This window comes from Neurospora hispaniola (genome assembly GCF_033458365.1).
Source record: "Neurospora hispaniola strain FGSC 10403 chromosome Unknown B0T23scaffold_9, whole genome shotgun sequence".
Classification (NCBI taxonomy): domain Eukaryota; kingdom Fungi; phylum Ascomycota; class Sordariomycetes; order Sordariales; family Sordariaceae; genus Neurospora; species Neurospora hispaniola.
In genome coordinates this window covers 1084727-1098293 of record NW_026944414.1, presented here as the reverse complement: position 1 = coordinate 1098293, position 13567 = coordinate 1084727, and the positions used below count along the sequence as shown (strand labels likewise).

Sequence of the window (13567 nt, the reverse complement as noted above, 5' to 3'; positions counted from 1 at the left end):
TTCCTTACCTCTGCCTTCCCATTCACCATTCAGCATTTCTCGTGGGACGACGGACAGTTTGAATTTCCTCCACCTTCTCCAACAAAAAAAAAACCAACCACGGATTTTCAACGAGGCACGGTAGTCATCAAACGACGGACACACCACGTCGCCATTTTCTTTGTCCGCCATCTGTTCGGCATCCCCAAAACGAACACCCAACGGACTCTTTATCGTCGCTCATTCATTCAACTTTATCGTGGTAATTGCATCCTTTCCATTCATTTTGCGGCGCCTCGTGGACCGACGCTTGTCTTTGTCTTCACTTCACACCTCCAGAAACAGTTGGACTGCCTCAGCCTTTCTGACTTGACCTTCGCACACTCTTTCTGACCGAACCCTTGCTTGACCTTGAAAACGCTCCCTTTCTCCTGCGATCCGTCTACTATCCTCGGTCCTTGGAGCTATCATCTTGACGGACATCGTTCTTCTCTGACACCTTTTCGTTGCATCTTAGTCAAGGTCTCAAAAAGTGAAGTCAACGTCAACTGGACCTCACACTTGCAAACGAAACAAACAACAACCACAACAAGATACGCTACCCTCATCTCGACCGACCACAAGGGCGATCAACGAAAGAGAAACGTGCGGACAAGAGCGCCGCCAGCAACAATAGATGACGCAACAGCCGTCACTTTACTGCCGCCGATAGAGAGAGCAGCACCATGCCTCCCAAGCGCAAAAGATCCGATCACCGAGGCCTGCCCGACTCTGGCCCCTCCAGACCTCCCCCTCACCGACCCTCCGATACGTCGCTAGGACAGCATGACCGAGGCTATGATGGAGGACGCGGTGGCCGTAATGGGAGAAACGCCCGGAGACCCGATCGTCGCGACTCGACTCAGCCCTACAACAATCCCAACCCCCCCATACCCTCGTCCGCTTCCCGCCCTCCGAGCTCTTCCTCGGCCAACAACCTACCGCCGATAAACACTGCACCGCCGACACCAGCCCCAAACCCGATCGCGCCGGCGCCGGCGCCTGCACCAGCTCCGCCACCTCAGCCAACATACTCGGCACCTCCTTCACCCATTCAGCCCGGTTACGATTATAGCATCATCACCAATGATCGCGTCTCCAGGTGGTCCAAAGGCGCGCGTCAAGAAGTCATCGACCATGGTGTCCAGTCACGCGACGACGAGGACCTTACCGAGGTTGCCGCCATATTCCAGGAACTCATCCACTCTGCTGTCGACGGTCGTCTTCCCGGTTCCGATGCTGGCAAGGTTATAAAGGATATACTGGGTCCCGAGCCTTCAGAGGCTGATCGTGCCGCCCTGGCTTTCGATGCCCATACCTTGTTTCTCGACACTGTAGCCACTTTTATGGACGTGGAAAATGCGCCTTACCGACCTCAGCTCCGTGATCTCATGTACGCCACAGAGGTGTCGACCACTCTAATGCGGCAAGTCCTTGACCCTGCAGTTCTTCAGCCACTGGGCCTCGTCCGCGATACGTTCGTGCGTGTGGGCATCCGGCAGTCTACGAATCTGCTCTATCGTCAGGCGAACTACAATCTTCTGCGAGAAGAGACAGAAGGCTACTCTAAACTTGTTACCGAACTGTTTACGACTAGCAGTGCGGAACCGCCATCTTCCGAGGTCGTGCAGGCTGCCTTCAACAAGGTTATGGGCCTTATTGGAACATTTGACCTGCACCCAGGCCGCGTTCTCGATGTCACGCTGGACGTGTTTGCCTCAGTACTTATTAAACAGTTCAGGTTCTTTATTAAATTCCTGCGCGTGAGTTCCTGGTGGCCTCGTACCCAAATCAAACTCCCACCCGACACATTTGTTGGCGGTTTGCCTATATGGGCCCTTCCCGACCACTCCAACTGGGTTGCGAGCGAGGAGGAAGAAAAAGCTATTGCTGCCCAGCGTTTAAAACGCGATGTTGCCTTCTGGGACAGAGCACGCAAGATTAAACTTGATGCATTCTTCGAGCTCGGCGGTAGGCAGGTCACCAACCTGGAAGACGAGGAGCTTCCGGATGCCAGCACAAAGAGTGGACAGGAGAACAGTATTGAAAAGGATTGGATTAAAATCACCAAAACCCTACCACCTACCGGTAACCGCGATGCAGCCCAGATGCTGGGCTTCAAGTTGCGTTTCTATACAACAGAAGCTAGGGATAGTGAAGACATGCTCCCTGCAAACCTTCTCTATCTTGTAGCCCTCCTCATCAAGGTTGGGTTTATCACCCTGACAGATCTTTGGGAGCACATTTGGCCGCCGGACGACATGATGGAGGCTGTCAAGGAAGCCAGGTTCAAAGAGTTAGAAGAGAAGGAGAGGGCAAACCGACCAGGAGGTGCCGCTAATGCGTTGATGATGGCCGGAGCCCTTCCAGATGACATGGCCCCTCCTCCAATGAACAGTCGCCGCGACATGGCCCATGGAAAGACTGATGCTGATACCAAGTCCACGACCGAGACTGCTGAAGAGAAGCCCAAGCTTCCAGAGCCTGATGACCAAAAGGTTATTCTTCTCAAGTGTCTTCTCACGATTGGTGCCATCCCGGAATCTTTGTTCATCATAGGACGACATGACTGGATTCTTCAAGCGCATCCCGACCTCATTCCTCTTGTACACCGTATCCTTCACCACTCTGTCGAAACCGTCTATCAACAAAGCCGCCCTCAACCGAAATCTTCGTCTTCGGCCAATTGTCCTGGCAAGAAACTTCCAGACCCGGACCAATCTGGGGTTCCCAAGGGCAGTATTAGGCTCGCCGCCGTCACTCCTAAACGCGCCTTGAGATGGCCATTTCCGGATGCTGAGACCAGTGAAGGAGGTGGATACCGCTTTTACTGGGACGAGTGGGCGGATAATGTTCCTGTCTGCCAAACTGTCGACGACATCTTCACGCTCTGCGACACCTTCGTGAACGTGATTGGCGTGAGCATCGGCCAGGATGCTGGTCTGATTGCGAAGCTCACAAGCATCGGCGCCAAGAGCATGGCTGATGATCAGTCACCGGCCAACCGTTCCCGCTGGCTGTTGCTACTTAAACGCCTGCTTGTGCCTTCCTTGAGTTTGCTGGAAACCAACTCCTCGGTTGTTGATGGTGTCTGGACCCTTCTCAAACAGTTCCCTATTCATGTGCGATACAACGTCTATGCCGAATGGTACGAGGGTCAGACATCCCGACTCGAACCCATGAAGAAGGCGTTCGCACGAACCCGACTAGAGACGCTCAGTACCATGAAGCGTTTGTCTTTAACGAATATCCCACAGATGGCCAAGACCCTTGCCAAAACCGCTTATCCATCACCCGGCATCGTTTGCAAGGTCGCGCTGCAGCAAATCGAGTCCTACAGCAACCTGATTGAGGCTTTCGTGGAGTGCGCCAAGTATTTCACAGACCTTGGTTACGATGTCCTCGTCTGGTCTGTTCTTAGCTCTCTTGGTGGACAGCAGAGAAGCCGGACACAAGAAAGCTCGGTGCTGCTTACCAGCAAATGGCTCCAGGCCCTGTCCAGATTCTCCGGCAAGGTCTTCCTCCGCTACTCTACTATGGATCCCACACCTATCCTTCGTTATGTGGACAACCAGCTTTCCAAGGGTAACTCCACTGACCTTGTCATCCTCAAGGAGTTGATCTCTTCCATGGGAGGTGTGGTTTCAGACTTGGATTTCACCGATGCACAGCTTCATGCCATGACTGGTGGTGAGCTTCTAAGACGCGAAACTCTAACCAACTTGGGCGATAAGCGTTATACTTCAACCAAGAGTGCCGACCGGCTCATTCAGGCGCTCATGACGAACGGACTTGCTGGCCGCCTCCTCGCCAACATCGCACAGTACCGCCAAAGCGCCATCTCTGCGGTCGTTCAAGGCGATGCTCATATCAAGTACCTAGCCACCATGGCAGACGATACTCACCAGGTGCTACTGCAGTATCTGGACCTTCTCCGCAGTAGTCTTGATGGAGATACCTTCAACAACCTTGTTCCCAGTGTCATTCGGCTCATGCGTGACTACGGTCTCGGGGCAGGTCTTGCGTTCTTGATCGGACGGGCCAGTATTCGAACGGCTATGAACCGAGTCCGAGGCCAGTCGGAGAGTCAGGCGCCGGTTACTTCAGCTGCTCCTGACACGGACGGAGATGTGACCATGACTACAGCAAATGGCGATGAGACTGTGAATACGCCTGCCGCCGACGGCCAAACTACAGCCTCGGCTCAAGGCGCAAATGAACGGAAAGTGGATCCCGTTTTGGAGCCTTTCCAACCTGTCATTGACGAGATTCCCACTGTCCTGTCAGAGGATACTCTCCGATACCTCACTCCCACCTGCTACGTCCTCTTCTGGGCTTTGCAGTTGGGCGACCTTTCTTTCCCGCAGGATAACTACAGTGACGAAATTAACAGGCTCAAGAAGCTTGCTAGGGAGGTAATGAATGACAGATCGGACATGACACGAGCTGGAATGAACAAGAAGACGCAGAAACAAGCCGAAATCAACGCTCGAGTATCATCTCTTCTCAAGGAAAATAGCGAAGAGCTCCAACGATACTCGAAATTCCGCTTTCAGCTGAGCAGACAGCTTACTACTTGGTTCCCGGCTGATATCACGAAAGTCGATGTGACGGCAGATACCATGCTTGAGGAATGCATCCTTCCTCGGTTGCAGCTTTCTGCTTTGGATGCCGAGTACAGCTTCAAGTTCCTCAAGTTCCTTCACGAGTTCTCAGCACCAAATTTCAAGCTCATGTCGCTCTACGACCGACTTTTCAACCACAACAGGCTCCGCAGTATGCTCTTCACTTGCACCGTCCGTGAAGCGGAGCACATCGGTCGGTTCTTGAAGTGCATTCTCAGCGAGCTCTCGAAGTGGCACGGTGACAAGAATGCTTACGAGAAAGAAGCATTGGGCTCGAAGGAGGTGCAAGGCAAGAAGACAAGGAACTACGTTGGTTTCGCTACTGCTTTTGACGCGGATGGGAAACCCACGGCTTTTGTTGAACACGATGCGTTCCGTGACCTCCTCTTCAAGTGGCATAAGGAGCTCAACTCGGCACTAAGAGCATGCCTCAATGACATGGAGTGGATGCATATCAGGAATGCCATTACAGTTTTGAAGGCTGTCATCGACTTCTTCCCAGCAATCAACTTCATGGCCGAGAAGTTCTTGGAGCAACTCAAAACCATCACTGAGCGAGAGGCTGCATCCAAGAACGCTCCTGAGACCGAGGAAGGCCATCGAGTCGATCTTTCGGTCACAGCACAGACGGCGTTCTCTGAGCTACAGAAAAGGAAATCCAAATGGATCCTGGTTCAGGCATTCCGCCCTGGTACAGTAAGTGCATCGGCTCAGGCTCCGACGCGTACAAACGCTGACCGAGCACAGACGAGTGATTCGAAGGAGGAAGGCAAGTCCTCTCTTCGCGCTGCGACAGTAGCCCTCAAGCCCAGTTCTCATGGGCGGAAACAAACCGCCGCCGAGGTTGAAGATGGTGAAGTCAAGGATAACAGAAGTGGAAGTGCAAGATCTAGCGCGGGCTTTGGAAACCAGAAGGACTCGACTCCGACAAGAAACCTCCCTACTAGGGAAGCGCAAAAGGACGCTAATCCTCCACAAAGGTCGATGGGAGGTAATGGGCCGCCTCCTCGACCTCCAGCGCCTAACGCAGGCCCGCTACCGTCCAAACTCCCTGGAAACCGCAATGATGTCAACAGACCATCGACTCTAAACCCTGGCGGCCGCGGCCTGCCCAGCAATCCTGATCTGCCAAGGAGACCAGATGTGCCAATTCCAGAGGTTTTCAGCGCCAGTCAGTTCAACCGAGGCCAGCACAACATGAACAACAGAAGAGAGCCCCCTTCATCTAGGGATAGCCGTGATGCCCGAGAGCCGCGTGAGACTCGGGAGCCGCGCGAGACACATCCCCGTGAAACGAGGGAGCCTGTGCATGGTCGGGATAGCAGAGACTATCGAGCCCCGGAAACGTCACGCCCTGAACGACCGCGCGACTTCCCATCAACCGACAGGCGTCCCGCGGAACCGCCTACAAGGGACTCGTCTCGCCAAACCGATAGGGATTGGCCGAATCGTGCGGAACTCCCACCTCGTTGGACTGAGCCTGCAGCTGCTCCTGGCCGTGATGGCCGGCAACCACGAGACAGAACGCCCCACGGTGCTAACCGGCACGATGGAAGACTCTCTAGGGAAAATGCAGGTGCGGCACCTTCACCGGCTGCGCCATCTCACAATGACGCACCAGAGCCGCCTATCAACCCGGAACGTGCTCGACTTCTAGCAGAAGCCGAACAGAAGCAGTCTCTTCCCACCCCACCGAGAGCTGCCGAACAGCAGCATTCTCATATCAACCCGGCGAGAGCTGCTCTCATCACCGACGTTCGTGAACCGCAGGGCCGTTCCTCATCCAGGGACCAAACTCGCGAACGGCCTCCTCGTACGGAATCTCCCAGGGCATCTGAACGGTCGGCGAACAGCCAGGCCGATAACGCTCGCGACGACCGTCAAGGTCGCCATCGACATGCGGATTACCACAGCAGCAGCCGTGACGGTCATTCTCACGGAGATAGCGGATCGTTACACGGCCGCCTAGACCGCCCCGCTGAAATGGAGAGACCAGGAGGATCCAGAGATGGTTCATACAATCAGCCTCCTCCTCGTGGCATGGACCATGACCATGGCAGACCTGTCCAACAAGATCCTAACTACGGTAGGCTGAATCCTATCCAGTCAGTCGTCGACAGCGGACCAGCACCAGTACTGGCAGCGACTTCGGGGTCCGGTGGTCCACCTCCATCAGGCCCACGGGGTCGTGGTAGGAATAACGCTAGAATGGGTCCTGCTAATGGAGTCCCAATACGTCCCGACGGCCGGTTCCCGGGCATGGAAGCCAACCGTACCTCTTCACCCGATCGTCAACCCCCGACTGGCCCTTCGTCTTCCCGACAGTCGCGTAGAGGTCAGTATGACAATGCAGGCGGCAATGTCAACGCAACACCTTCTTCCCTGCCTGCCCAATCTCCCGGTGTCCATCCTGATCGGATGAGCCACATCAACCAGCAACCACAGCAAAGCGGTCAATCAAGTCAGCAACAACAACCACAAGCTGGACCTCCGCCGCCTCCGCCCCAACCTCCTTCGGCTCCGGGCGTTCATCCTGATCGGTTGAACCAAATCAATGGTCCACCTAGCCATCGACCAACTGGCCCAAGTGCCCATAACCGGCCTCCGATCAACACCCCAGATCGGCCCTCCATGTCTGCACCCAACAACAGCGGACGGCAACAACCGTCTGGACAGCATGGCTCGAACTTCGTCACTCCTACCGGCCCATCAGCTTCTAACAATGACCGCATGCGATCTGGCGGAGGAAGCAGACAGCTTCGTGGTATCCAAAACATGCTTGACAAAGCATCCATGGACGCTCGTGGGCCTGGTTCGCGCATGCGCGGGTCGTCAAGAATCAACACCATGGTGGACTCGGATGCCCAAGTACTAGCTGGTGCATCACCTGGCAACACACCTGTCAATGACAGGCCCGACCCCCTCAGAGACATTCGTGAGAGCGGTTCGCGCAGGGAAATGAGCACGGATCGCGGCGATCGGGAACGGGACCGTGGCAGAGACACCAGAGATCGGGAACCTAGAGATCGGGAGCCACGTAGTGGTCTGGCGCCCATCCAAGTTGTCGGTGACAGTCGTGAGGATTCCTCGTCGATCCCACATGGCGGTCATTCCCGTGGTGACGTGAACGGAGAAGGGTACGGCTCCAGCAGCAGAGGAGGAGCCGGTGGCGACCACGAGCGCGGAAGTAGCCGGCACCATAGCTCTCGTTCGGAGAGAAGCGACAGACCTTCGAGAAGAAGCAGCCGTGAGCGCAACCCTGGTGGTGGTGGTGGTGGTGGTGGTGGCGGTGGTGACGGCAAGGAATCGAGCTCTAGAAGCGACTATTCCAGGGAAAGCAGGAGCCGCGGCGGCGGCGGTGGCGGCGGCCCATCGACGGCCAACGCACCTGGTGGCCCCAGTGCCGACCTTATGACGGGCGGGTCGTCGCGTGACCGGAGATCCGGCCGCGATTCAAATGCAGGCAGCGGATCTGGTCACAGAGGCGGTGGAGGAGACATGCCGCCGCCACCACCCTCAAGAGAACCCAGTCACCGCGGCCATGGCAGCCACAGAGGTGGAGGCGATGGATCAGGTCATAGCCAGGGTGGAGCGCCGCCTATGGGAGGTGGAAGGAGTGATGGCCATGGCAGGCCCCCTCGAGAATCAAGATCATCCAGGCCTAGCGGACCTGGTGGTGGTCACGATGACATGAGAGGAGGCGGTGATGACAGGTCAAGGAAACGGAGAGGTGATGGAGTAATCGATTTGTCTCAGGGGCTTGGAGGCCATCAGGACAAGCGGCCGCGTCGCTAGTAGCAAGGCGATCCGCGTATATCTGATGAGTTGATATTCCGGACAAGGGAAAAATAAAGAAGAGGAGACGGAGCGGAAAAGAAAGAAGTACAAGGAGAAGCACTAGAAGATGGTGGCGAAGTCGAGAAATGAGCCCACCATGTCAGCCGTTGCAAACGATAACCCAAGCTTTACCCCGGGTCCGTGGCAGCGTCCTGGGATGATACTGGATGATGTACCCATATCGATTGTCATGAGGAGAAACTCACTAGAGGCATATCCCGCTGATATTTCATCACGTTTCCGTATCCAGATGGGGATAAAGGAAATCCAACGAAGAATTGACCAAATCGTGAACAAAAACAACAACAACTAAGGACAACGTGACTGTCCATCATCCATGAGGGTGAGAGCGAAAAAGTCAGCGAACGACAACTGTCCATTCTACCTGTACATTATTACAAAACAACAAAACATTGTGCTTTTGCCGCATTGTTTGCATTGCATGCATGGATTCGGTGTAGTCATTTGGTTCTTTTAGACTTAGGCACATACTTGGTATGGGTATGAGGGTATGTATGCTATTGTGATGATCTACTTGGGGTAATAGATGACGTCGCATGCTTGTTAGCTCGAGCGTGACGATGATGATAATTCAAGAACAAACAAGTAGCGAATTCAAGCTTGAATCTCAACTCTGGATTGACTTGTCCCGAGAAAAGGTAATGATGTTCAAGTGTTTCCTCTCTTCCATTCAAGACACCTTGTGTGAAAGTATGATGAAAATATGTTTACTCGCCCCTCAGAACTTGTCCTCCCAAACCAAACCAAACTAAAAAAAAAAAAAAAAAAAAAAAAAAAAAAAAAAAAAAAAAAAAAAAAAACCAGGAGCGGGCCCGGCCGGGGCGGACTCAACCTTAAAAACCCAAGTCCGCGTGGCGCCCCGCAGCGCAACGGCCCGCCGCCGCCCGGGCGTCCCCGCAACCTAACCTAACTAACCGTCAGGCTCATTCCACCCACCAACCACCCACCACCAACCCACCCCTGCCTGGAAGAGATGATGACGCCGCCTCAGCTCCAGAGAAACGTAGCGTCCGCGTCTGCGTCCACTGCGGTACCGACGTCTTCAAAAAGAAGTATGTATTTCGAAGTACTTAAGTGTGGAGGGATCCTCGAGGAGAATGAATGACTTTGAGGCTTTTCTTTGAGTGGACATACATTTACGGACACGTCATGCTTTGGTTGGTCGCTTGCGTAAGAAGGAAAGAAGAACGAGTACTTACCGTCAAGAAGGGGAAAGGAAAGGGTGAGAGAGAGACTTTTGCTCCTAGGACAAGGACGTCCAGATACATCAGATAGAAGGTGCTTGCTTGCTTGCTTGCTTGCTTGACGGAATGGAGGGGAGGGATCGAGGAGAGGAGAGGAACGAAGGAAGGGAGGGATGAGATCTAGGTGGCATTCATCTGAAACCGTCCACGCAAGCAAATTTCATAGGTAGTTTGAAGCTGTAACACTTGGAGGAGCGCTCTTTGCAAAGGCTTCCCGTAAAAGTATTAGCGTTCTTTAATATTACAGTCTATACGACCCGCGTCAAGTTTGGCCAAACGTGTGTAGAAAAGAAGATCAGTCCGATGATGGTTCGTAATTCATGATAATTTTGTCTTGTCTTTGTGTCATAATATTCATTATTCGTCAGTGGTATAAGCACCCAAAAAAGAAGAGACGAACCCCAACGCCATACCTGACACGACATGACAGGACATGATATAACTGGAAAAAGTGCGAGAGAGAAGAAGGCCGAGATTTCTTTTGAGGATATATAGACAGAGATCATAGATGGATGGTTTTGTTTTACCAGAAAAAGCAGAGCAGCGGGAGACCTCGTCCCAACCCAAAACATTAAATAACCTTTCCTAGCCATTTCGTTCACCTACCCATTCAAGTGCTCAATCGCTCGCTCGCTCACCTACCCAAACACACAAAACAAACACCAATTCCTATCCAACAGACCTGTTCATTTTTCTTCATTCCAGTCTCCCTCACTCGCGCTACTACTGCTCGTCGCACTCTACCTCATCAATCGGGTACTCCTGTAGACCAACTTGGACAAGTCTATAGGTTCCGAATCCGCTGATGGGTCGGCCGCAATTATCCCATCATTGGCGGCACTGTCATCCACATCCTCCAACCCCTCATCTACCTCGATTTTGGCATCACCCTTGACACTCCCGCTTACTGTGCTTCCCTCCGACTCCGTCGCCGGTGCCGTCCTCTTGACTCCCTTTTCCACCACCGTCACCGCCACCCCCTCCTTGGTAGCCTCCTTAGCAGCCTCCTTCACGGAGCTCTTTGTGCTCTTCACGCTCGTCACCCTCCTCATGCTTTGGGGTCTATAGCTCCTCGCCCCCATGCCCATGGGCATGGCGCTCGCACCGGCAGTTGCTCCCCTAGACATCAATCCGGCCGCGCCACCAGCACCCAGTTCGGCGAAACCATCTCCACCAAGATCCTCGCGCTTGGCACGCTCCATCTCCTTGGCGGCCAAGTCCTTGGTCTGCGCCAGACGCTGCTTGATCTTGGTGACCTCCTCACCGCAGTCGCCGTCACGAAGGAACTGATGGGCAGCGTGCTCGCACATGGATTGAACAAACTCGAGACCCTTGTCGAGCTCATCGTAGACATCCGACCCGGCATCTTGAGGCGATTGGCCGGCACCGGCACGGCCCATATTCGCGTTCATGCGGAAACCGGCGGCCATGGGGTTGGCGCGTACTCCGCCACCTTGGGCCATCATGCGCTTATAATCGCGCGCGCGACGAGCAGCTAACACTGCTTGAACTGGATCCAGGCTCCCCGCGGCCGGAGCGGCCGCCGATGCATCCATGTTGTTCACTGCCTTGGGGTCAGGCACCAGTTCCCCGTTCGCGGTGTCTCCACCGGTTTCATCGTCGTCGGGCGGCGTGTTGAGCTCGGCCAACCTCTTGATCTGGGCAACCTTGGCTGCCATTTTGGCCTTGCGCATCATGTTCCTGCTGGCGCTCACAAACTTGACCAGCTCCTCGAAAAAGCTTTGTACATAGCTGTCGTAGTAGACGATGATCATGCTCCGGCTGCGGTACTTTGGTGGCTTGTCGGCGTTCTCGGCGCTCATGACCGAGTCAGTTCGTTGGCGCTTGCGAAGGGTAGCGCGCGCCTTGGCCTGACCTGCTGCACGGACTTGCGATGTTGTTCGCTGCAGAGCTCCGGGAGAACCTGGCGTCTGGGGGCTGGTTGGTCGGTTGTTCGCTGTCTCGTTCTCCTGGTAGTTGGGATGGGCGGACGGCTCATCTTTGGGCCTGAGACTTTCAGTTGACCCCTTGTTCCTCAAAGACTTGCGTGACGGGGATCCTGGCTCTCCGCCAGGCGATGATGACTTGGACTCGGTAAGTTGGGCCAACTCCTGCTGGCGTTGTTCGATTTGGCCGTTGAGCTCATCTAGACGATGCAGCCAGTCGGGAATACCGTACTCGAGGTTCTTGAGGGCCTCCATGGCGGCGTCCTCCTCCTCGGATGAGGCAGGGCTAACAAGGGTACCTCTCTCTTGGACACTTTGGGGCACTTGTCCTTCCGCAGCCGATGGCGCGGGACCTTCTTGTGGGGAAGCCGTGGTTGCGACTTTGTTCTGGAACCCCGTGTGTTTCGCTTTGAGTGGGCTTGGTTGAAGGGGTGCCAGGAACACCACGTATCACTCTCAATATCTTGTTGTTCGAGGTAGGCGGTAGTAATGGAAGTAGAAACGTAAGTGGTTTGAAGTGTAGGATCGGTGCGCGGCGGCTTGTTGATGAGACGAGATGAACAGGCGGCGTACAAGGGTTGAGACGATTGGGACGTGCTTCGTATGTCGTTGGCCGTCTCGGTCGGTCTATACGAGCCGTTGGGGGGTTTGGATGAATGGACGGATAGACGGGTGGGCGGATGGATATATAGAATGCCGGACGCTACGGCGGGGGAGAGAGAGTTTGGACGGTTTGGTTGCACTGCAGCCGAGGAGCAGTCAATCGTTCGGTCGTCGACGAGGAAGCGTGGCCAACAACAAGACGGTGCGGGAGGATGGTTTCTGTGGTGGACAATGACGTGTGATGGAAAAAAGCAGTGTCGTTGTCGTTGTCGATGTGCAAGTGCAAGTGTGCAAATGGGAGACAGCTGAGGGCAAAAGGTCGAAAGTGGAAGCAGCTGCAGAAATGTATGGTAGTTGAGCGGCCCGGGGGGGTTCGTTCTCGACGACTGACTGCTGACACAGCGGCTGACGGGGAGGGAGGGGAGGAGACGGGACCCTGAGAAGCTAACAGCGGTCGGACTGGGATAGGGGTCACTGCCGCAAAGTGTGTGTGTGACCTCTGGAGCGATCTCCTAGCGCCGGGTGTCGAGTCGAGTCTAGAGTCTTGGACACTACACTAGACTAATGTAGTGTACAAGTCTACTAGGTGAGATCTGAGAGGTTGAGAGAAGACGGAGTGAAGAAAAGGTAGAGAGAGAGAAGAAAAAAAAGGAGAAGAGACGGGACGGAAGACAACAAGTGAAAGATCGGATGAATTGGCCCCTGCTCCACTCCTGCCCGTCTTAGGTTCTATGCACGGCAGCAGGCACTGCACTCTACAGGTACTTTGTTGCACTATCCCGTCCTTCGCTTTGGGTGGGTACCTGAGTAGGTAGGTGTAAACCACAACGGCCCGGCCTACATACACTATGTACACTACAGGAATTGGGTGGCGGTGTCCGCGTGGTGGGAGATTCCAGTGCGCGCGCGCTAGAAAAATCAATGGGCGGAAGGTGGGGGATATGCGTGCGCCAGACTGCAGCAGACTGAGCAGCGCAGGCAGTAACAGTGCAGCGACAGTGTGCAGCAGCACAACTTGATCCTCTAGGGGGGTAGTTCTGTTATGGGGCCAAGGTATTGTATGTAATTCTCTCTCCATTCCTTCCCGTCTGCCGTGTCTCTCCGACTTTGCCGTTGTTGCCTAGTCCTTGTCAAAGTCAACGGTTCAACGTAGCTTAGCCGAACTAGGGGGGGGGAGGTAAACCTTACATAGACTATTTATTATTAATTGACCGTGCATTATTAGTCTAAGCATTTGAACCGTTTGTGTATTAAGCTATAAAAATGTAGACCG

General features: G+C 54.4%; 3 protein-coding genes across 3 annotated transcripts; 1 reads left to right on the top strand and 2 right to left on the bottom strand.

The window, feature by feature from the left end:
* The first annotated feature begins 565 nt into the window (after positions 1-565).
* B0T23DRAFT_244093 (transcription factor/nuclear export subunit protein 2-domain-containing protein) lies at positions 566-8553 on the top strand. Its single transcript, XM_062834084.1, has 2 exons — positions 566-5339; positions 5391-8553. Exons 1-2 carry the CDS (start codon positions 705-707, stop codon positions 8436-8438), a joined length of 7683 nt encoding a protein of 2560 aa, XP_062688791.1. The 5' UTR covers positions 566-704; the 3' UTR covers positions 8439-8553.
* Positions 8554-9958: 1405 nt separating this feature from the next.
* Positions 9959-10605, bottom strand: B0T23DRAFT_244076 (uncharacterized protein). The gene has a single exon (XM_062834083.1). The coding sequence runs from the start codon at positions 10336-10338 to the stop codon at positions 9994-9996; it is 345 nt and encodes a 114-aa protein (XP_062688790.1). The 5' UTR covers positions 10339-10605; the 3' UTR covers positions 9959-9993.
* B0T23DRAFT_244058 (uncharacterized protein) lies at positions 10278-12120 on the bottom strand. Its single transcript, XM_062834082.1, has one exon. The coding sequence runs from the start codon at positions 11944-11946 to the stop codon at positions 10486-10488; it is 1461 nt and encodes a 486-aa protein (XP_062688789.1). The 5' UTR covers positions 11947-12120; the 3' UTR covers positions 10278-10485.
* Between the last annotated feature and the right edge of the window lie 1447 nt (positions 12121-13567).